The sequence below is a fragment of the Penicillium taxi genome (genome assembly GCF_028828555.1).
Source record: "Penicillium taxi strain IBT 34144 chromosome Unknown utg000006l_segment0_segment0, whole genome shotgun sequence".
In the NCBI taxonomy this organism is placed as follows: Eukaryota; Fungi; Ascomycota; class Eurotiomycetes; order Eurotiales; family Aspergillaceae; genus Penicillium; species Penicillium taxi.
In genome coordinates, this window is record NW_026643208.1 from 230,860 (window position 1) to 251,501 (window position 20,642).

At 47.0% G+C, this 20,642-nt stretch overlaps 9 protein-coding genes across 9 annotated transcripts; 5 read left to right on the plus strand and 4 right to left on the minus strand.

The window, feature by feature from the left end:
• Window positions 1–854: 854 nt before the first annotated feature.
• On the plus strand, window positions 855–2,381 carry N7495_009217 (arrestin (or S-antigen), N-terminal domain protein; the record flags this gene model as incomplete). The annotated part of the gene is made up of 1 exon (XM_057211868.1): window positions 855–2,381. One exon carries the CDS (start codon window positions 855–857, stop codon window positions 2,379–2,381), a length of 1,527 nt encoding a protein of 508 aa, XP_057058731.1.
• Window positions 2,382–2,947: 566 nt separating this feature from the next.
• Window positions 2,948–9,244, minus strand: N7495_009218 (type I polyketide synthase; the record flags this gene model as incomplete). The annotated part of the gene is given in 5 exon segments (XM_057211869.1): window positions 2,948–2,989; window positions 3,049–5,322; window positions 5,334–8,528; window positions 8,590–8,893; window positions 8,958–9,244. 5 exon segments carry the CDS (start codon window positions 9,242–9,244, stop codon window positions 2,948–2,950), a joined length of 6,102 nt encoding a protein of 2,033 aa, XP_057058732.1.
• Window positions 9,245–9,996: 752 nt separating this feature from the next.
• N7495_009219 (uncharacterized protein) lies at window positions 9,997–10,218 on the minus strand (the record flags this gene model as incomplete). The annotated part of the gene is made up of 1 exon (XM_057211870.1): window positions 9,997–10,218. The coding sequence occupies one exon, from the start codon at window positions 10,216–10,218 to the stop codon at window positions 9,997–9,999; it is 222 nt and encodes a 73-aa protein (XP_057058733.1).
• A 1,123-nt stretch (window positions 10,219–11,341) lies between these two features.
• On the plus strand, window positions 11,342–12,106 carry N7495_009220 (uncharacterized protein; the record flags this gene model as incomplete). Its single annotated transcript, XM_057211871.1, has 1 exon — window positions 11,342–12,106. The coding sequence occupies one exon, from the start codon at window positions 11,342–11,344 to the stop codon at window positions 12,104–12,106; it is 765 nt and encodes a 254-aa protein (XP_057058734.1).
• Window positions 12,107–12,474: 368 nt separating this feature from the next.
• On the plus strand, window positions 12,475–12,870 carry N7495_009221 (uncharacterized protein; the record flags this gene model as incomplete). Its single annotated transcript, XM_057211872.1, has 1 exon — window positions 12,475–12,870. One exon carries the CDS (start codon window positions 12,475–12,477, stop codon window positions 12,868–12,870), a length of 396 nt encoding a protein of 131 aa, XP_057058735.1.
• Window positions 12,871–13,221: 351 nt separating this feature from the next.
• On the plus strand, window positions 13,222–13,632 carry N7495_009222 (uncharacterized protein; the record flags this gene model as incomplete). The annotated part of the gene is made up of 1 exon (XM_057211873.1): window positions 13,222–13,632. One exon carries the CDS (start codon window positions 13,222–13,224, stop codon window positions 13,630–13,632), a length of 411 nt encoding a protein of 136 aa, XP_057058736.1.
• Window positions 13,633–14,185: 553 nt separating this feature from the next.
• On the minus strand, window positions 14,186–15,927 carry N7495_009223 (conidial pigment biosynthesis oxidase Abr1/brown 1; the record flags this gene model as incomplete). The annotated part of the gene is made up of 3 exons (XM_057211874.1): window positions 14,186–14,391; window positions 14,487–15,534; window positions 15,592–15,927. The coding sequence occupies 3 exons, from the start codon at window positions 15,925–15,927 to the stop codon at window positions 14,186–14,188; spliced, it is 1,590 nt and encodes a 529-aa protein (XP_057058737.1).
• A 646-nt stretch (window positions 15,928–16,573) lies between these two features.
• Window positions 16,574–17,270, minus strand: arp1 (scytalone dehydratase arp1; the record flags this gene model as incomplete). Its single annotated transcript, XM_057211875.1, has 4 exons — window positions 16,574–16,942; window positions 17,035–17,076; window positions 17,131–17,186; window positions 17,249–17,270. The coding sequence occupies 4 exons, from the start codon at window positions 17,268–17,270 to the stop codon at window positions 16,574–16,576; spliced, it is 489 nt and encodes a 162-aa protein (XP_057058738.1).
• A 610-nt stretch (window positions 17,271–17,880) lies between these two features.
• On the plus strand, window positions 17,881–18,876 carry N7495_009225 (SMP-30/gluconolactonase/LRE family protein; the record flags this gene model as incomplete). Its single annotated transcript, XM_057211876.1, has 1 exon — window positions 17,881–18,876. One exon carries the CDS (start codon window positions 17,881–17,883, stop codon window positions 18,874–18,876), a length of 996 nt encoding a protein of 331 aa, XP_057058739.1.
• Window positions 18,877–20,642: the final 1,766 nt, after the last annotated feature.

Here is a 20,642-nt window from a genome sequence, read left to right on the forward strand (position 1 = left end):
TAAAGAGAAGATAATGGAACCAAGAACTGTATAGTTCTATATTTATCTAGATACTCTGTAGTACCTAAGTATATGAATAACGTGATTATGTGTATCATGTACCGTGCTTTGAAATCATCCAAACACTATTTTTTCTTATTATAATTGGTAGTCACGGTTATATCTCCGACTATTGGAAGTTCGTGTCTGAAGTGGAGACACGAAGGGCGTGAGTTAGGACATTTTGATGCTGTTCTCGTAAGGCGTGAAATCCACTTTTCCCGATTTCCTTTTCACTCCCAAGGTTGGATTCATTCTATACGAGGGCTTTAATACCAAGGACTCTACGGAGTACTATGTAGTAAATCTAGCAACTATAGAAGTTATTGCGTCACACATTCCAAATGACGAATTAAAACTATATCCCGGTCGTGTCCTATCAATTTCTACGGCTTATTCTTAATTGTACATGAGTGCTTTGACGGGGAATGTCAATTCTAGGGCGCGAGTATGGACCAATGTTGTTAACCTCCAACCAATAGTGTTGATTCTCATCCCCTAACTGCATCTTTAAACGAAAATCGGCGCCGAGCTTGACGAGTTTGACGAACCGGCTTAAACTCTACTGTCAAGTGACTCACGAGATCAATAATCAACACTAGAGTCACTAATGTGACGCATAGAAGGGGCCCGAAGTTTAGCTCTGTTCTATAAAAATGTGAAAAGGCCCCTACCTAGATACTTTATGAGCTTCATACATCAGTCTCCACTTTCTACTCAACCTCTATTTATATCCAGTTCTACTCGTCTGTAATATTCTTGCTCTCGCCTATCTTTCCGTTTCATCATCTGCCCAGGTTCGGCCTTCAGACAAAATGACTACAAGTTCCACCATCACACGTGGCACTAGCTCACTAAATATTTGGGCTCAGCGCTCAAAGCCCAAAGTTGATATCAGCTTTGTGGAACAAAGGCCAAACCTCGTCAATTCATATACTACAGGAGACCATATTGAGGGCACAGCTACTATAACTGTCGAATATGAAACACGTTTTGATGAAGTGGAAATCGTCCTTCAAGGTAGGATAATGCAATTCAATGTTCAATGCATCAACATAACTGACATCAAGACAGGTAATTCGTCCACATTAATGGACCGCGTCAACAGCCCTGGCCAATTAGGCTCACGGCAGACATTCCTCAAGCTCCGCCAGCCAATTGAAGATACATATTATCCAACTCCACGAGTATTGGAAGTAGGCCGACAATACAAATTCGACTTTACATTCGTTGTTCCCGATCATCTATTGCCGCAAGTCTGCTCACACACAAAAAAGAACATACACGTCGCCCACTCTCACACTTTGCTCCCGCCAACACTGGGAGATCCAATGCTCTCCAGCGATGGAAAGACTCTTCTGGATGATCTGGCTCCTCAGATGAGCCAGATTTCATATACGATCCGAGTGGCTGTGCTACAGCGATCGCAAACAGAGCGGAAACTCACCACACTGGCTCATGTGGCCAAGAAAGTTCGCATCATTCCCAACATAGCAGAGGAGCCACCTATTGACGTGACCGGCAATCAATTCTACTGCCTCCGCAAAGAAAAGACCGTCAGACGAGGCTTCTTGCGCGGGAAGCTCGGTCGGATTGTTGCTTCATCCTCACAGCCCAAAGCAATTGAACTACTTCCCCCATACTGTGAGGTGAAAGACACTGTCAGCACATCCGTAACGGTCCAGCTCCGATTTGACCCAATGGGGAAGGAAAGCCCACCTCGTCTTGGCTCGATAGTCAGCAGACTCAATGCGAGCACTTTCTTCGGCTCATCCGGATGGGACGACTTCCCACGCCAGAGGGAGGTGGGGGGCTTTCAGCAGGTTGGAAAGAGCGTCTTTAACGAATCAATCTTTCTTTCTACCATGTGCGTAGAATCGGCACAGTGGGAAAAACACACATCACTGTCAGACTCCGACTCGCGATGTGATTCTCTACAGTCAACCTCCTCCGCAGACTCAACCAGTCCACCATCCGCATTCTGCGGCGGCGTCTACTACACAACTTCCCTCGTCATCCCCGTCACTCTCCCCAAGTCAAAGGCCTTTGTTCCAACTTTCCACTCCTGTCTGATATCTCGCACATACTCACTGGAACTATCATTGTCCTACCACACCCCAAACACAAATGTGCTTGAACCAACCGTCTCTTTGCGACTGCCTGTTCAAATAACAAGCCGATCCAAATACGCTGATTCAGTCGAGAGTACTACAGATGTTTTTGTCACACAGGAACAACTAGAATCGTTTTTCGCCCCTAGATATGTGTCACAGCCCACGAGGAACTCGGTTGTTGATATCAGCTTGGCTCCTCCGGTTTACTCGGAAACAAATACAACATAAATTGCTCGGCCTGTTCGTAGCAACTGAGCTTGGCTTGTGATCTTTTTGAATTTACCTCATACCATTATTCTTATCGTTAAGAAAAAGTTTTCTTCGTCTTTCTATGTGTTCCCATGTCCCTTAAGGGGGTCGAACTTAATTGACTTTCCTTATGCCCGGATCTCAGTTCTCTTTCCAAGATTCTCTTTCTCTTCTGCCGAGCGCATATATATCATTATTTTAATTCATTAGTCAGGAAAAATCCAGCTTTGATTATTCAATACTTCCTACGTATCTTAGTTAGCTAATATACAGAGTGCAAGTTTTATTGCTGTGAATATTGATTGGGTTAGCCTAAATCTTGGAGATGAGGTAGAGCTGCAAAGAGTATAGATTATCGCAAAATAGCACTATGTGTCTGGTAACTAAAAACAAATCATAAAAATCATCAAATCTAATGTTTATCATTCTCGTTATATTCGAAAAAACACCATGCATTAATACGAAACCGAAAAAGTGGCAAAATGTCGCAAGAATGATCGCAAGATGCAAGGTCAAAAAGTCTTCAGCAGGTAAAGCCTCTTCAATTAATTGAATGCATCACGAATCTTGTCTCCAAGATTGGCAACCTGATAAATAGGGATCAGTATTTGAGAGTAGTTGATGGGTGGGAGAAGTCAAAACTTACAAATGGCGCTCTCATCATTGTGAAGTGATTACCGGGAATATGGGAAATTCGGAGATTATCTCTGCCGACCATTGCATCCCAAAGCTGAGGTCCAAGGTCCGTTTTGTTCTCGAGCAGGAATTGTGCATGACCGTAGGGGTAAGGATCAGGGCGGGGGTCCTCGGGGTTTTTGCACACTCCATCCTCACACCAGATGATGTATGTGGTTGGCGCCTTAGCTGGGTCAATTGACCGAGCGTGATAAGTGGAAAGCGCATTGATGGAAGCTTGGAAGTGAGGGAGGAGCCACGAAGGAATCTTAGATGGCTCACCATCACCTAACAGACCCAGAGTGTTGAACCATCTGTGAAGCGAGATGGGAAGAGGCTCAATGGTCAGTGGGCAAGGGGAGTCAATGAGGATCAATCTATCCACCTTGTCTCCAGCCCGGATCAGTTGCTGAGCACCCTCAAAGGCAATCACTCCGCCAGCAGACCAGCCGCCAACATTGTAAGGTCCCACAGGCTGTCGGCGTTTCATCTCTTCAACATAGTACCGGGCGACTCCGGAGACTCCACAAGTGTACTCTTCGGGAGTAGTCATGAAGGGAGAGTTTAACCCGAAGACAGCAATGTCGGGAGATAGGGCCGGAATGGGTGCGTATGAAGCAGCCGCACCGCCCCCGTCTGGGAACATGAAGAACAGAGTTGTGGCTGTCTTGATGTTACCCTGCAGCAACATGGAAGTGGCACGTTTGTTGGGAAGCAGCGGCTCGGCTTCTAATGGCTGAACGACTGGGGCTCCATCGACTGACTCCGCAACTTTACCAGTCTTGTATTCGGAGATATCGCTAGCCAAGATGTGGACGCCGGAATCATGCGACAATGGAGTACTGCTGGGCTGAGAATTGTCGGTACTTGAGTCGTCTTTCAGGTTTGAGATATAGGTAGACGCAGTAGTCTGGGTATCCTGTGTATCGGCAGTATCTGGCTCCAGACCGCGAAGCCATACCTTCAAGTCGCCGACAGTTGGGTTGTCGATGAACAAGGAGGAAGGAATGTCCAGTTCGAGATCCTCTCGCATACGTGAATTGATACTAAGCTGCATGAGAGAGTCGACTCCAAGATCGGCGAAGCCGTTGGGATCGGCAAGCTCACTCTCATCTACTCCAACTTCCTCTGCAATGATGGCCATGACTTTGGAGGTGAGAGATGTGACATTTATGCGGGGAGCTGCAGTAGGAATCGCGATGAAGCTTGGTCGGCTATCTTTCTTGGGGGCATCGGCAACTGCCGCAACTGGGGCGGCGGCGAGAGCAGTACCAGATCGAGGGCGAGGCAAAACCTGGTCAAGGACATTTCGCGGAATGCGCATGAACTTAACACCACCGTAGAGAGCGATGACTTCAGTGCCTTCTAAACAGTAGACGTCACCAGAGACCATGTTGGGAGTACCTTCAACCGGTGCCATGCGAACATATGTTCGGTAAGTTCCGCCGGGCATCAAGGTTCTTGCAAGGCGAAGGGAATCCCAGCCGTGTGAAACATAGACATTCTTCTCCGAGCCAGGAGCAGTTTGACAGTTCACCACGAAGCCAGACAAATGGCCGACACTGTCGATCCAGTAAGGAGGGACCACAAAGTTCTGCTCGGAATTGTAAGTTTGGAGAACAATATCCGCAGTGGCCTCAAACTCGTCCGGCTTGAGATAGACCTTCTTCATTCCCTGGAAAGGCTTCTCGTACTCGACAAACGAGCCGAATAGCTTGTAGGCCATCTTCCTGTTCAAGGTGTGAATATCTTCATCCTCTTCATCGCGCAACATGCGGATTCTGGCGTCAACCAGATAGCCAGTGCGCTTCCACTCCTCCAACCATGCAGCGCTAGTACCAAACTCGACCGAGAATGTGGCGTGCTGGCCTTCGACAGAAGAGATCGTGATACCAATGGTTTCCTTTGACTTGGAGGCCTCGGCAGAGATCTTGATGACCTGTGACTCGGCGCCTCGGAAGATAAGGGTCTTGCCAACCTCCATCTTGCACACATTCATGCGGGGAATGTCTGCTTCTGCAGAACCTGGGAACATGCGGCGGTACATGTACTCACCAATGGTGATACCCATATCTCCATAAAGCGTGGAGGGGCAAAGGGCCACGCCGTTGACCATGTGACCGTGCAGAACTTCCTTAAGATCAGGACGTGAAAGATCTGATTCGGCGACAAGCATGCAAGATTTGTCGGAGAATTTCTCCTCGACGACGCGCTGCACGGAAGTGGTCTTCAGGGGGGAACTGCACTTTCTGGAACAGCGCTGATGAGAGACTGGCCCTTTGTTAAGCACCAATCGCCCTTGTAGTCGATCCAGTAGTTGGCCAAGGCCCAGCCGTAAGAAGGCAACTCGAGAAGCTCCAGGGCACCTTCAAACTCGCGGTGGTATTCGCCCCAGTTGACGTTGAGACCCTTGTTGTTCAGGACAGTCAAGGCGGTAGCCATAGACTCCCATGCACCAGATTTGCGGTTGAGGGAGTGGCAGGTCGGGATGGAAGAGCCCAATGTGGCTTTGACGAAATTAGTCGAAACAGGGTGAGGACCAATTTCCAGGAAGACAGTCTCATCATCAATGACGTGAGAAAGTTTGGCAGCTCCAACTGCCTGGCCGAAGTTAACAGCCTCTCGGGCGTGACGACAGAGATAGTTTGCATCGATGGTCGATTGTTCAAGAGGTCGACCCAACAAGGGTGAAAGGTATTCGCAGTTGGGAGCGCGGAAAGCCACTGAAGATGCAATCTGTGCAAATGTCTCAAGAATAGGCTCAACTTGAGATGAGTGGAAGGCGTAAGGCACACTGAGTTTAGTGACCCGCATTCTCTGACCTTCGAGGAGACCACCAGCAGCTTCGATATCGGCTACCAGACCGCTGAGCACAATCTCGTTGCTGCTATTGATGCAAGCGACCTCGACATTTTCTGGAATGATTCTCTTCACGAAGGCAGCATCACCTTGAACGGCGAGCATAGCATGGCTTCCAGCAGTGCAGCGGGCGACGAGGAGCTGAGCCCGAGATCCGACAAGGAAGATAGTGTCGCTAGCGGAAAGGACTCCAGCTGCAAAAAGAGCAGCATATTCTCCCAAGCTGTGGCCAACAACAACATCTGGCGTAATTCCCAGAGACTTCCAAAAGCGGGTGATAGCCATTTGGATGCAAACCTGGGCAACCTGGACCATAACAGGGTCCAGGGTAACAGTGGACTGTTCCTCGGTTCCATCCGCAATGGAAACAATGCTGGGGAAGCCGAACGAAGTAGCCAGGGCATCAAATTCAAGCATGCTCTTCCGGTAAAGGGTGGATGTTTTGAACAGATCCGCAGCCACGCCGGGGTACATAGATCCCTGTCCGGTGAAAGTGAATGCAACCTTAGGTGGCTTGGGAACTGGCAGCAAGTTCGAGTCAGCAACGCGAGCAAGGCTAGCCTTCAGGCCAGAGATGTCAGAGGCGGCAACTGAGTATCGGTAGCTGTACTGGATTCTGCGGGCAGTTGTAGTGTATGAGAGACTGGCCAGCGATACATTGGGGTTGGCGTCTAGGTATGAAATCAGGTTGTTGACGTTCTTCTTCAGAGAACCCAAGGCGCATGCCGAAACTGCAATAACGTGCGTCGGGCGGGGGTCCGTTCCCTTGATCTGACGCTTGAAGCCCTCCTCCATCACAATGGCAGTGTTTCCACCGGCCGCGCTGAAATTGTTGATGAAAATCTTGCGGCTGTGCGTCTTAGGCCGGGGTAACTCAACAGCCTGCCGAGCAATATGCGCATTCCTGGCGGCCAAGTCTGGGAAGCCGCGGTTAATTTCACCCTTGATTCCAACGTGGGGAGGGATCATATTGTGACGCATCATCAAAAGAACCTTCACAATCGCAGTGACTCCGGAAGAGGCCTCGCCGTGTCCAACATTGGCCTTAACAGAGCCGACATAGAGTTTTTGGTCTGGTCGGCGAGGAGAGACAGCAGGGGCGAAGACAGTGGACACAGAGCGCATTTCGGTGTCATCACCAGCCTGGGTACCTGTTCCATGCATCTCAACATAGGATATATCCTTGGGGTTGACTGCAGCCTGGTTCAAAACCCGGCGGTAGAGAATCTCCTGGGTACCAGCATGGGGATGGGTGATCGAGATCGCATCAGCAGAGTGATTGGTAGCAGCTGAAAGGATGACACCTAGAATGTTGTCATTATCAGCTTCGGCATCAGACAGTCGCTTCAGGATCAGTGAGGCGACTGCGTCTCCTCGGCAGTAGCCATCGGCGTCATTGTCGAATGTCTGGCAGGGGCCGGTCTTGGAGAGGAATTGACCCTTGCTAAGTCCAGCAAAGATATCAGGGTTGGTCATAATGTTGACACCACCAGTGATGGCGGTGTCACAATCCCGTAGCCATAGCGCATTGCAAGCTGTGTGAATGGCCGCCATACTAGATGAGCATGCGGTATCAATACTCAAGCTAGGTCCACTGAATCCGAAGTGGTAGTTGATACGGCCAGGACCGAAAGCTCGGACACCGCCGGTGATGAAGTATGTGTCAATGTCTTGGGCTTCGTTAATTTCACGCCAGTCATCACTAGTCTGACCGTAGAAAGTACCAATACGGTCAAGCTGTGTCGAGGGCGTTCGGTTCGGCACGTAGCCTGACATTTCAAGCGCTTCGTATGCGGTAAGTAAAGACAGTCTCTGCATGGGGTCTGTCTGAGTAGCCTCCCGAGGAGACATGTTAAAGAATCGCGGGTCAAAGAGGCCAGCATTGTCCACAAAGCACCCGAATGGAGTGTGACTCTTGTTCTTGCCTTTACCTGAGGGGTCGACATGCTTTTCTGCATCAAACCGATCGGAGGGCACCTCTTTGTGCATGTCCATTCCATCGAAGAGAACTTTCCAGAACTCATCAAGATTCTGGGCACCAGGGAATCTTCCAGACATGCCAACAATGGCGATCCGTTCCTTTTTCGATTCGAGACCGGGCTCTGGGCCGGAGGCAACCGGACGCGTCCATTCGAGAATAGAATTTCGCCCCTTGATCGCAACAACCAGAGGGCTCTGTTGATCGATTGGACCCATGGCAAACAAACGGCCGCCGAGCTGGTGGCGCTCCAAAAATGCGGAGACATTTTGGCATTCGCTTATTATTTCTGTAATGACCAGCCTGTATAGCTCCGGCAGGGATGAAGCGTTATAAGCTTCACCAGTTTGAATTGACAAAACGTGGAGGTTGCTTGGCACAAGTCCTTCGAATTCTTGAAGTGCAGCTTCATCAAGAATCTCGTCAAGAGCCTCGGCAGTACTGATGAGATGTGGAGCATGGTAAGGGCCTAGAACCCGGGCCGGGACCGTGCTGACAGTGTTTTCAACATTCCAGCGATCTTGGAGCCATTCAAGCATCAAGGGAGGGCCACTGATGGTGGTTCCTGACGGCCAAATAGCGCTGATGTAAGGAATATTATGCAATGGTGTGGACTTTCCAGCCGAAATTGTTAGTTATTGAATTTGATTGATGTTGTAGAGCATCGCTACTCACCTGTGATTCCGCCTCTTCTGTGCCAAGCGCCTTCTTAATGGCGGACTCAGCATCATCACTGTTTAGACCTTTGGCGTGAATTGCCCAGAAGCTGCGATCAACGCCTGGCTTGGTGGTCTGTAGACGATCTGACACTTCATCAATGTAGAGAGCGAGACGAAATGCGAGCTCAACTGCGTAAACTGCAACTTTGACACCGGCAAGGCCTTTAGGAATGAATGATGCCGTGATAGCAGGAATCAATCCCGTTGAAAGACCGATGGCGGCTACTTCCTCAGTGCTCTCAGTCTCATTTTCAGAGAACCTGCAGGTATGTCAGATGTGCTCACTTGAGCAGAGAAAGCAGAGAAATCAAGGCAAGAACTTACGAGAGATAGTCTGCTAGCTGCACCAGGCATTGAAATGTGGCTTCCACAACAGGATTCAACTCATCTTTGCCAGAGGTGTATCGAGCGAGGAATTCCTCTAAAGTAGCGAAAGGAGGAACTTTCCGTCGTTGTAATGCGGGCAACTCGGCAATGACATCTCGAAGTCTGCATCCAGCAGCATTCAAGAAGCACGCAACAAGAGGAGACTTCGGCTGGTCAAAGAGAATGCCATGGAGATAAGATGCAATCTCGGATGGGGATTGATCGCCAAAGAGTAAAACATCCATTATTGCATATGCCACTTCGCGGGTTGTAAATTGCTCCAGAATGGCTTGACCAGAACAGGGAGCTGTTTAAGTATTTAATCCAGGAGCTGCAAGAGTAGCCCAAAGGGTAATTGATAGGCCGATCAGCCTTGTCTACAAGTCATATGTCTATTCGGCCCCATGCCAGCAAGTGAGTTTCATGCGCATAGCAGGATGTCATCGTGTCTCACACACTATAACCCTTATCGACCCAAGGAAACTTCTATTCCTGATGAGCATCGACTAATCATATGCACTACGTAGGTCAGATAGCTTCGTATCTGCGGAAATTTCTCCAGATGTTCAAACATGATTGACCAAATGGTCTTTCTAGGCTTGCTGCGGCAGGGAAAATAGAATATGCATGCATTCGATACGCTGATTCACAATGTCTAGTGAGGCTCGAGCGCTTAGGTGGGTCAGAGAGATATAGCGATGGGCATCAAATTGACAAGGGATGGGATAAAAAAACACGAGATCCCTTGAAAAGGGGCGTCCATACATCCTAGGAGGTACAGAAACGCCATGGATGCATTAGCCCTGCGCCAGCGAGATCCGCTTAGTTCATGCTAAGGGGGCATACATACCAGTCTATGCATTGACTCAAGCTATCCTGACCATAATGCCCTAACGGTCTGTGTTATCAATTACAAATCAATCAATAATCTATCCTCTCCTCACATTAGAAAAGAGGCCCCCTGCAGAGTTCCACTTTTGGAAATATTCGAATAGCCCTAAGCCATACTCTCCCAATCCTGAATCTCGTATTTCGTAGATGCAAGATTCAGAGCTTCAAAATCTGTTATCTTGGATGCCAGCGCATCACAAAGATCATTCAGCTGAATCCAGACCCGATTCTTCAACGCCACGATGTTCACGTAAACTATGAATCCGATCCAGCTTGACTCCGTACACCGATTCCCAATGTTCCGGGAAGTCCGTGGCGAATTGGGCATCTTGATGAATCCTCATGTGAGCAGCCGGAATCTTGGAATCTTGAAGTCATGGTAGTACTAGCCCTGGAAATCGGGTAAGAGATATGCTACACGGAGAGCGAATGAGACAGGAAGTTTAGAATTCCGGGTCAATATCAAGCTTATGGCGGCAATTAACTAGGTACATGTGCTATCACGACTGAATCTAGATAATTAATGATCAGCTTATGGAGTAATACACTATATTGGTCTATACTGGGAAAGGCAGGCAAAGCAAACATGGAATTAAGGGTCTATTCCGAGACAACAACATCAGTCATTAATCGTATGATGAGCCGAACAACATCCAAGTATAGAATTGTACATACAATGTAGACCTCGTAAAGAGTAAATTTGGAAATCTGGACTGCAAGATTCACGCAGTAGCTATGTTGGCCAAGACATACCGAACAACTTTCATTGAGCTGCATCCTTGCAGATATTATGACATTGAGATCATGAAGGGGTTTGAATCAACCTTGAAACAAGCAACAATAAGCAAGAAAGTAAATAAATTAAAATTTCAATAGTATCTTCTGCGTGGAACCATTTCAGTCATTGAAAGAAAAGATAGTAAAAGGAAAAAAAAAGGGGGAGGGAAGGGGTGGGCAGGAACAGGGATAAGATCAACATGCATTTTAAAATAGTAACTTGACAACTATAAAAACGAAAAGATAGAAGCAATAGAGTTTCACAAGAAATAATCAGACCAAAAGAGGAGAATAATGTATGCAAATGTTAAAAATAACAGTAGTGAGCCTACGAAGTTGATATTGATCGAGCAGGGATTAGACTTGTCATCCCTCAGCCCTGAGTGGAGCTACGAAGTAGAAGATGCCACGCAACTATTATGGGTCAAATTGGTGACGAGGACGAGGGAATTGGGTAGAATATCGAAAACCTCGAGAGGCCCATGCATTTACTTTTACAAGACGTACTGAAAGGATCGGACTAGACCCCGACCATCTTCCTATAAATTCTACCAAATGAACTTTCTCCCCGGCTTATACATAGTACATTCAAGAAATATTCCTTACTCTCACTCATCCTGATACAGCCAATCGCGCTCTGGCCTCTTTGACTACATACATAAATATCCGAAACAATGGACTCTACACCGCAGACCCTGGTCGGAAAGGTGGCCTTAGTGACAGGAGGTGCCCGAGGAATCGGTCGGGGCATCTGCCTGGAGCTGGTTAAAAGTGGCGCATCTGTCGCGATTAATTATGCCACAAGTTCAGAGGCCGCCGATGGACTGGTGAAAGAGATCGAAGGCATTGGTGGTTCGGCTGCCGCTTTCAAGGCCGATATCACCAAGCTTGAAGAGATCTCAGACCTCTTCTCTGCCGCGATTGCCAAGTTTGGCCGATTGGATATTGTTGTCTCCAACTCCGGAATGGAGAAATTTGCAAAACTAGAGGATACTACCCTCGAGGATTTCGATCAAGTCTTCAACCTCAACACTCGAGCTCAATTCTTTGTTGCCAAGAACGCACTTGAGCATCTCCAGCCCGGGGGCCGGGTTGTACTCATGTCGTCAATCGCAGCTGGACTCGGAGTTGCCGGCCACGCGCTTTATGCAGGAAGTAAGTCGGCTGTGGAAGGGTTCACGCGCTGCTTCGCTGCAGACTTTGGTATTAAAAGATGCACGGTCAATGCTATTGCTCCCGCCGGAGTTAAAAGTGACATGTGGTTGTCTAACTCATGGCGCTATGCCCCGGGTTGCACCAAGGACTCCTCCCTCGAAGATATTGAGGCTGCCCTCGCCAACGGAAGCCCATTGAAAAGATGCGGTGAGCCTAGTGATATTGGGCGTGTTGTGTCATTCCTAGCTAGCCCTGCTAGTGAGTGGATTAACGGTAAGCAATAAGCACTAACATCTACCTTCCCACCACGGCAATCAACTTGTACTGACATCACATCTTATTTCTTTTTTTCTAGGTCAAATTCTTCCTTGCAATGGTGGTGCCAATATCTGAGACATCGTGTATTCAATCCAGATAGCAGCTTCATGCAATGAACATATTTTGGTTTTATTCTGGATTATTCTGGTTTTATTCTCGTTTCATTCTCACCTTAGAAATGCGTTGTCATGTACCACGTAGCTGTAATGGACAACTCCGAGAAGGGGTTCCATCCCCTCCATTCCTTAGCTATATGCAGAAGTGAGGTCAGATGCACTGTTCTTCTGTTTATTGTCTCTTAAGTCCATTCCAAGTAGCCTTCAAGGTGGATCTGATGCCAAATAGGATTAGGCGTGGCGGCGGGGCGTACAAGATCCGCCTTGGCGTCCCCCCGCTTACTTTCGATGATCTGGACCCTTACTCTCCTAGTCCTATCTCCATTATACCTCCACTCTACATCCACATCCAGGTTTATCCCTGTTTGCCCTTTCCAAATCCCGACATCACTAGTACCTTGAAATATCCGTCTAATGTCTCGGCGCCACTAAACTTACTTAGGTCTCCCTGCAGCTGTTTATCAGTACCTCACCCGCCAGTTAGAAAAGACCTGGCGTCGCAGGGCCCTGACCACCCCCTTCTCCCGTTGACAAGTCAGATGTACATTACGTACCTCTGTAAGGTAGTCTGCAATGCACTTGGGATATCGCCGCGTCAGTCAGAATATGACTAAACGTGGAAAACACGAGGGAAAATGAGAAACGTCCGCGCAATCACTCCAGACGGGAAGAGAACAAGTGCAGGAGCTTGCGCGTCCTTCAACCGTTTTTCATAATCATGGAACTTTTAAAGAAGTGTGGCTCCCCTCCACAAGATCTTGTTTAGCGGGTCTTCTCTTGTCAAAATCCCCACACATTATCCGGGATTTGTCTCACTACCAGCTACTAGCTCCGCCTTCCTGCACAAAGACTGCACTAGCTCGCTTGTCTCGACCTGAGAACGCACTACTGCAACAAGGTCCACGGTCTACGACAGAAAAAAACAAAACAACAAAAAACACCTATTTCGATTTACTATCGGCAAAATGGGATTTGGAGGTTATTGGCCTGATGGCGACAACCGGGTAGCCTTTTGCTCTAATTGGGAAAATAAGACATGGACTGCCGACTGGACTACTGGATGGAAGACTGGGGATTGGAAGACTGACGGCCATTGGAAGGATGGTCATTGGGGCACTGGAACCTGGACCACTTGGACTTCTTGGGCTTCATGCACCACAACCGAAACCACCGTCACCGAGACTTCCTCCGGTACTGCACTCTCGACGATCACCTCCGAGGTCCTCTTAGCTGTCGCTGCCGATTCGACAGCCACGGCTACAGGGGCATTGGCCACTGAGACCACTACTACCAGTGGTGCTAGCAGTGCTCGGACACGCCACAGTAAGGGGGCTTTGATCGTCGGCCTCTTGGTGCTTATCGGCATGATGGCTTAGCTCGAGGCATTGATCGGTTTGAATTTGGACTTTTTGTTGTCTATGTCCTTTGTTGTCCCGTAACCAGATAGTCATCCGGATTTGCTCGGCCTTCAGTTGAAACTGCAATATCTATTTGACAGTAAATATAGGCAAATATATGAAACGGTACTTATCATGTTCTATTTCAGACTTTACTCACCCGTATAGAAGATGACATCCATGAATATCGGGGGTAGGTTTTTCAGTCTTAGAACTGATCTTCGTCGCAACCCTAGAAGCTATCTAGGGTGGACAGGGTTAGATTGGACAAAATTTGGATCTAACCATCTATGGATAGCTCTACACCCCAAACTTCTTGGGTCACCATTTTCAGCCCTACCCCACTCGATTCTAGAGACTAGTTTTAGATATTGATCCGGACGACGAACAAATAAGATTGAGTCCTCTAGGAAAAAGCAACTGCGTATAAACATCATTATTATTTCCTACTCATGTACTCCGTACGTCACATCACGTCACCCCCTTCTTCCCCTTGATCTCTTCTGCCCCTTTGAGACACCAGTGAGACCACTCAAGGCTTCTTGGATTTTGTGGACTTGACCGGGGACATAGACTTCCGCTTGGACTTGGACTTCTTCTGAGACAAGGGGTAGTTTCCACAGATCTGCTGGTTGTCCGAGGGGATATGAAGATCCTGCAAGCGGTCAGGGGCTTCGATGATGGTGGTGACCATGCCCTTGGCCACATGCCATTCAATATGGCAATGGAACAGCCAAACTCGTAAATATCCAGTTAGCTTAGAAGAATACATCATGCAGTGAGCAGGGGAGACTTATCTGGATTGGTAGCTCGGAAGCGGATTACAAAATGACCTTGTTGCTGCACCATCAACGTGTCGCGTTTCACTGGTGTGGCTGAGACATTGGCGAAGTACCCATCGAAATAGCCGCCATATGGTACTGTCCGCTGAAGGACCTGGAATTGGTGACCGTGAAGATGCCATGGGTGGATATTGTTGTGGTGGTCATTGAGCACGATCTCAACCACATCGCCATAGTTGACCACGTATGGGTTGACCTCTCCATATGCGGACACATTGTCTTTCCCATATGATTGTTCCATCAGGGCAGTGTACAGGGTGGGGGTGTCCTGCTCATAATAGGTGTGGTTGTTGACCACGAATCGTACAAGACCACCAGCCACGGAGGCAGAGTTGAAGTCCATGATGATTTGGTGATCCACGGGCTCAAGCAGTGGCTCGTGATCAGCAGGCACGAACTCCAAATCATCAACAAAATCAAATTCGGGAATCACTGGAGCAATAGGCAGTGGTTTGGTTTCGTCATAGACCAACCACGCAGTAGAGTTGGTGATGTATCCATCAGGGACGGTCCGGTTCTCGTATATGAACATCATGTTGACATCCAAGATGGACAAGAAAGCATAGTTCTGGCTCGTATCGTTCTTCGTTGTAATCAAAACGCTAGTGCGTTGGCCGGTTGCGAGCCGAAGATTTCGGTCACCGAGAGGGAATGGGTCGACAAAGACACCGTCCACTTCGACGACTGTCATCTCATGCTGATCGAATACCACTGCAAAGCCGGGCCAGTTTCCAAGAGCGATAAGATGAACGAGGTAAGTCTTACCCGGCTGCACCGGAAAGGTCGTATTCACAGCATCGTTGATCAGCTGGTTATCAGGGAGCGGCTCTAAGCCTCCGGTGGCAGGGCTATTGTCGGCATAGTATTCGTCCAACAATGGAGTCATCTGCTGATGATACCAATCTGAGAGCGTGATGGTGAACTCATCGTCATATTCGAAGCCGGGGTTAGGTTCCTTAACGACGAGCGGTCCACGGAGGCCATCTGGATATTGACCCATCTTGTGGGAATGGTACCAGTATGTGCCAGTTTGATTCACCTATTTTCTATCTGTAAGCCATCTTCGTATATAGAAGTCTGAGATGCGGGCAATTACATTGACTTCATAGCGCATCTTTTTGCCTGGAGGAATAGGGCATTGCGTCACTCCAGGAGCTCCGTCCATATAGCCAGTCATATATTGGTGCAATCCATGCCAATGGATGCCAGTCGTTTGGTTTCCGAGATCATTGGTAACGTCAACAATGAGTCTGTCCCCTAGATCTAAGTCGATCTGTGGACAGGGCCATTCTCCATTGATTCCAATTACCGCTCTTTCGTATCCGTCAGGGGCGACATTCACCCAAGTGATATGCCAATCAAAGTAAACATCTTTAGCGAATGCGTGATCGAGCAAGATGCCCGCCAAAAGAGTGACTATCCCGAACCACATGTTGCGAAATGTGTCGGAACGATATTATAGTATAGAAAAACTAGAAAGAAAAGACAAACCTTGGAGAACAGGAATATCACAAAGATATTCGAGTTCTTATAGCATGACCGGGCTCCAGGGCTAAGGGGTATGATAGCAAGGCTCACAGCTATCTCCGATCTCGTACTTTTCTTATTCCTCGGAGCAATTGGCATAACCATGTTGGAACCTGCATATTGAAATTAGACTTCACTTTTTACGAGACGTTCTAAGCCATAGGTACATTATCACACTAGTATTTTCTTTTTTTTTTTTTTTTTTTAAAAAAAAAGTTTCGATACGTTGATATCAAAGAACCATCCCAAAAATAGAAAAATAAAAACAAATAAGAAATTAGAACAAGACAGGGTGATCTTGCGATCTTTGCGATTCATCCTATCGATTGAACATAAATAATCAATGCAATATGCAAGGTCTGTCTCATCTATGAAGGTCCAAACATCCAACCATCCATGCGACAGCAAGTCTGACCGCAATTTTCCAGGGCTTTGGCGCAGATCAATAAAGCCCCGCGAGGAAATAAGAAAATAGCCCCGTATACCCGCGATGTACCTGGCATCGCAGCTTCTTGGATGCCCTGAAATCCGAGCTCTGACTTTCTTGGAGCTCAATGAGCAGCCGACAATTGAGGAAAGATTTTATCAAAGTCATACTCGTTCCAGTATACTTGTGGACAGACCCCAGAAAGTTTCCATACCCCACCCTCCTTCCGGTACCAGTGTTTCACCTTAGAATGACCATGACCTCTATACTCCACCTCTTTACTATCCAGGTCCTTGTATCGCTGGTGAGCTGCACGAATTTGGTGATGTCCAACGATTTCCGTGTCGGAAATAACTTCATATCTCGTGGCTCCCATAAGATGCTGCGTACGCACAAGCGGGTCACCAAGGAAGGTGGGGGCGCTCATCATCGCGACAAATTCATCCTGGGGCATCTCAGGGAAGCATTGATGCCCAACAATACTGTAATCAATCTAAAAACGGGCAGTTCGGTTAGCCTACAAACATGGGTGAAATGTGCAATGTGCAATGTGCAATGTGCATCGCATAAGATGTGGCATATTACCAGCAAAGTCGACGCCAAAATTTTACGAAGTCGGTCCCAGTCCTACTAATCAGTCAGAAGAAGCAATTGTGTTGTGGCGCCGGGAGAGGAACTTGCCTTATTGTCATAGCTGTCCGCCCATTCAAAAGTGACACTAGTGATGGACAGGTAATCTATGGGGAAATAGTAGAGTTAGATCTGTTTCATGTTTGCCTTGCATTGTAAGGATTCTTGCCTTCAAACTTGATCTGCTCCATTGAGAACCTTGGAAGTATGGAAAAGCTCTAAAAGTGAGATTGAAGTCTGGGGAGAGATTTTGCGTTGCGCTGCAGGAAAATCAAATAGTTTTAAATAGATATCATAGAGCTACTGACTGACGTACGTGCTGGGTTAGAAATGTTGTTACCTTGAGAGAGAGAGAGAGAAGTCCGAAGAGGGTGAGTAGGCTGGGATGCATGAGATTGCTGGAATACGGATATGCGAGAGACAAGTCATATTTGCTTTTTTTTCTTTTTTTTTTTTTTTTACTGAAACCGACATTCTATACGAGCCTAAGCCATGTTCTATTAATGCACTGAATGCAGTACAGCTCACTCATCACTTTCGATGTTAACAGACGGGTATTTCCGGACATTCTTGTCATTCTTGTCGTTCTTGGCAAACAGTTTTCCTTATTCTGTCTGCTTGCATCTACAACATCAACCAGTAATTTCCTGTGGCGGAAGTGAAGGCAAAATATAGTTTATGGTAGCTCTTATTTCACGCGAGGGCATTTTATATAAGAGGGGTGGTCAGGCTAATCGAGTTTTATGATCTCCATCTCTTGTTCCATTTTAAGTAAAAGAGTTTCTATATTCCCCATCCGCCATGTGGGCTTATACTATAGTTTCCAGCTTACTGCTTGGTCTCCTTATCAATTCTCCAACCACAGTCTCCGCTCAGTCCCCGAAAGTTTCAACAATTTTTCAATTTCCCAACCTCGGGTCATGGATTGAGGGTATCGCTGTTCGTCCCAACGGGCAGCTCCTAGTGACTAGACTTGATACGCCCGAGATATGGTCGGTCGACCCCACAACTCAGACCGCATACTCGGTCCATACCTTTCCCAATGCTACTAGTGTCATCGGTATTACCCCGATTGGGAATGACGTCTATGCAGTAGGAGCTGGCGTTGTCAATCAATCTACATTCGCAGCCACGGCTGGAACTTTTGTCGTTTGGAAGGTTGACTTGCGGGGCAGGACGCCTAGTGTCAGCGTCATCAACTCCATCCCAGCCGCAACATCCCTCAGTGGTATGGCCTATTTTGAGGGATCGAACAGCAAATCGAAAAACACTTCCTTGATTCTCATTGCCGACACAGCGTTGGGTGCCATCTGGCGCCTGAATCCTAAGACAGGGGCATACTCAATCGCTATCTCCGATGCCAGTATGCTGCCTGCGCCCTACGGCCCCCCAATTGGCATCAACGGAATTAGGCTCCTCGGAAATACGCTCTACTATACAAGCAGCACTCAGCAGGAATACTGCAGCGTCAAACTGAACTCCGATGCCTCTGCGGCGAGTGCGATTCAAGTCATTGCAAGCGGGTTCTTCCAAGATGGCCTTGCAATCACCGATAAAGGAAATGCCTACATCACAACTCATATCCAAAACACCGTTATCAAGGTCACTCCCGATGGAAACGCGACTGTATTTGCCGGAAGCCTGAATTCCACTGCCGTTGCTGGGTCGACAGATGCCCAGTTCGGTACTTATAAGAAAAAGCAGGTGTTGTATGTCACAACAAATGGCGCACTCAGTAGTCCAGTGAATGGTACTTTCACTGAGCCTGCAAAAGTTGTGATGATTGGGGCTTGTTAAGCATTATTTGATGCCCACCTGGGTAGTATCGGCTCCTTTTTAGAGTTCGTGTATTTATGAGTTAATCTTTCATAGTAGTACAGTTTGGGAGATTGTGTAATCTATTTCAAACTTCCAGATATCAATACATGCTTGTTTTTTCTGAAAATATGGGATTTCAATATGAGCTGCTGATATGAAAACGTGCCCAAGTGTTCAATATATTTCAATCCTATCGAATATTTAGGTATAATGATATATAGCCCAAGATAAGCGCTCTCTGCTTTTTCCAGGTCAGAGACAGGAGGCTTACGAATAGCCTTGCATCGACGATATTCATGTCGAATATGGACAAGTCAAAGGGTATTCTTCGGTGCTGGAAGCCCTAAAGGTGAGTGTCGAAGGCTATCGGTGTAGGATATATTATGTATAGGATGGTATCTGATTCAACGTTCAGAGTCTTGATTTTTATGGGAAATGTCACTTCAAATGTGGAATAAAGTGGGAATAAGTGAAAATGTGAGCTATCTATAATCTTGTCAAGGAATAGATTGCAATTGGTTCTGCATTTGATTTAGCTTCAGTTAGTCAGCATTCCCCTACTGTGTTGTTTTGATCCTTTAGTCATTAAACGAGACCACACGCATTTTCATTTGTTGATTCCTGTTGGATTTTGTTCCACTCTCTTCTTGACCTTGTATGCCTGAGACATCCGTGAATGCAAGGTACGTAGCTACTGTGTAAATAATTAGTTAAAAGTGAGGCGGAAGGCGGTGGCGCCCATGACTCCGGTTAACTTTAGGCGGTGAAAGTCATACCTATACTGCCTGTCAAAATAACCTGGCATACTTTCAAGCCTCGGCATCTGAGCAAAAATAGTCTTTAGGTATTATTGAGTGCCTAAATTTGATACTGAATAGCCTCTAACGCATAATTCAATCTAAAATAGATAGAATAATGGTGGGTTTGGATCTTCGCGTTCTGTTAGATCAATAAATATCCTGCCTCACGCAAAAAATGATAATTAGTATCCCCATTGAATTTTAAAACCTCGACTTCCAAGGTTCTCTCTTTTTCTTACCTTCAGGGCTACCCAGTTAGGCATACTTGACTTGGGCCTATGTAGGCAATTATTTTGGTAATATTTACTGGCTTTAGCAAACTTGTTGAAGGTGTAGAATGACTAGAGTGAGGTGGTATAAGATATCAGGGTGCGTCACAAATACTCGTCAGCATGATATATATTTCAGAGAGGTATATCTGTTGGAATATGGAACAAAACATTCATGTGATCAATTTGTTACTATATAATAGATGGCAAACTAAGAATGAAAACCAGACTTTACAACCACTTCAAAGGACACACAGATATCATAGGGGCGTAAAGCGTTACCTGTGATAGGTGTCAGAAGTGGGCGTTAGCCTCTCACCAACCTTGCTATACCCACCGTTGTACCGACAATATCAAATATAACTGTCGGTACACCTGTACCAAGTGTGGAATAGCTATTCGATAAAGGTGATGAGGCTAACGCCCACTTCTGACACCTATCACAGGTAACGCTTTACGCCCCTATGATATCTTTGTGTCCTCTTGAAGTGGTTGTAAAGTCTCGTTTTCATTCTTAGTTTGCTATCTATTATAAAGTAACAATTTGATCACATGACTGCTTTGTTCCATATTCCAACAATAACTACCCAGATATCGGGATAGTATCTAGTATACCATCCATAAATATGATAATAGTGGACTTAGGTGAGATCATCTGGGCACCACGGCGATAGTA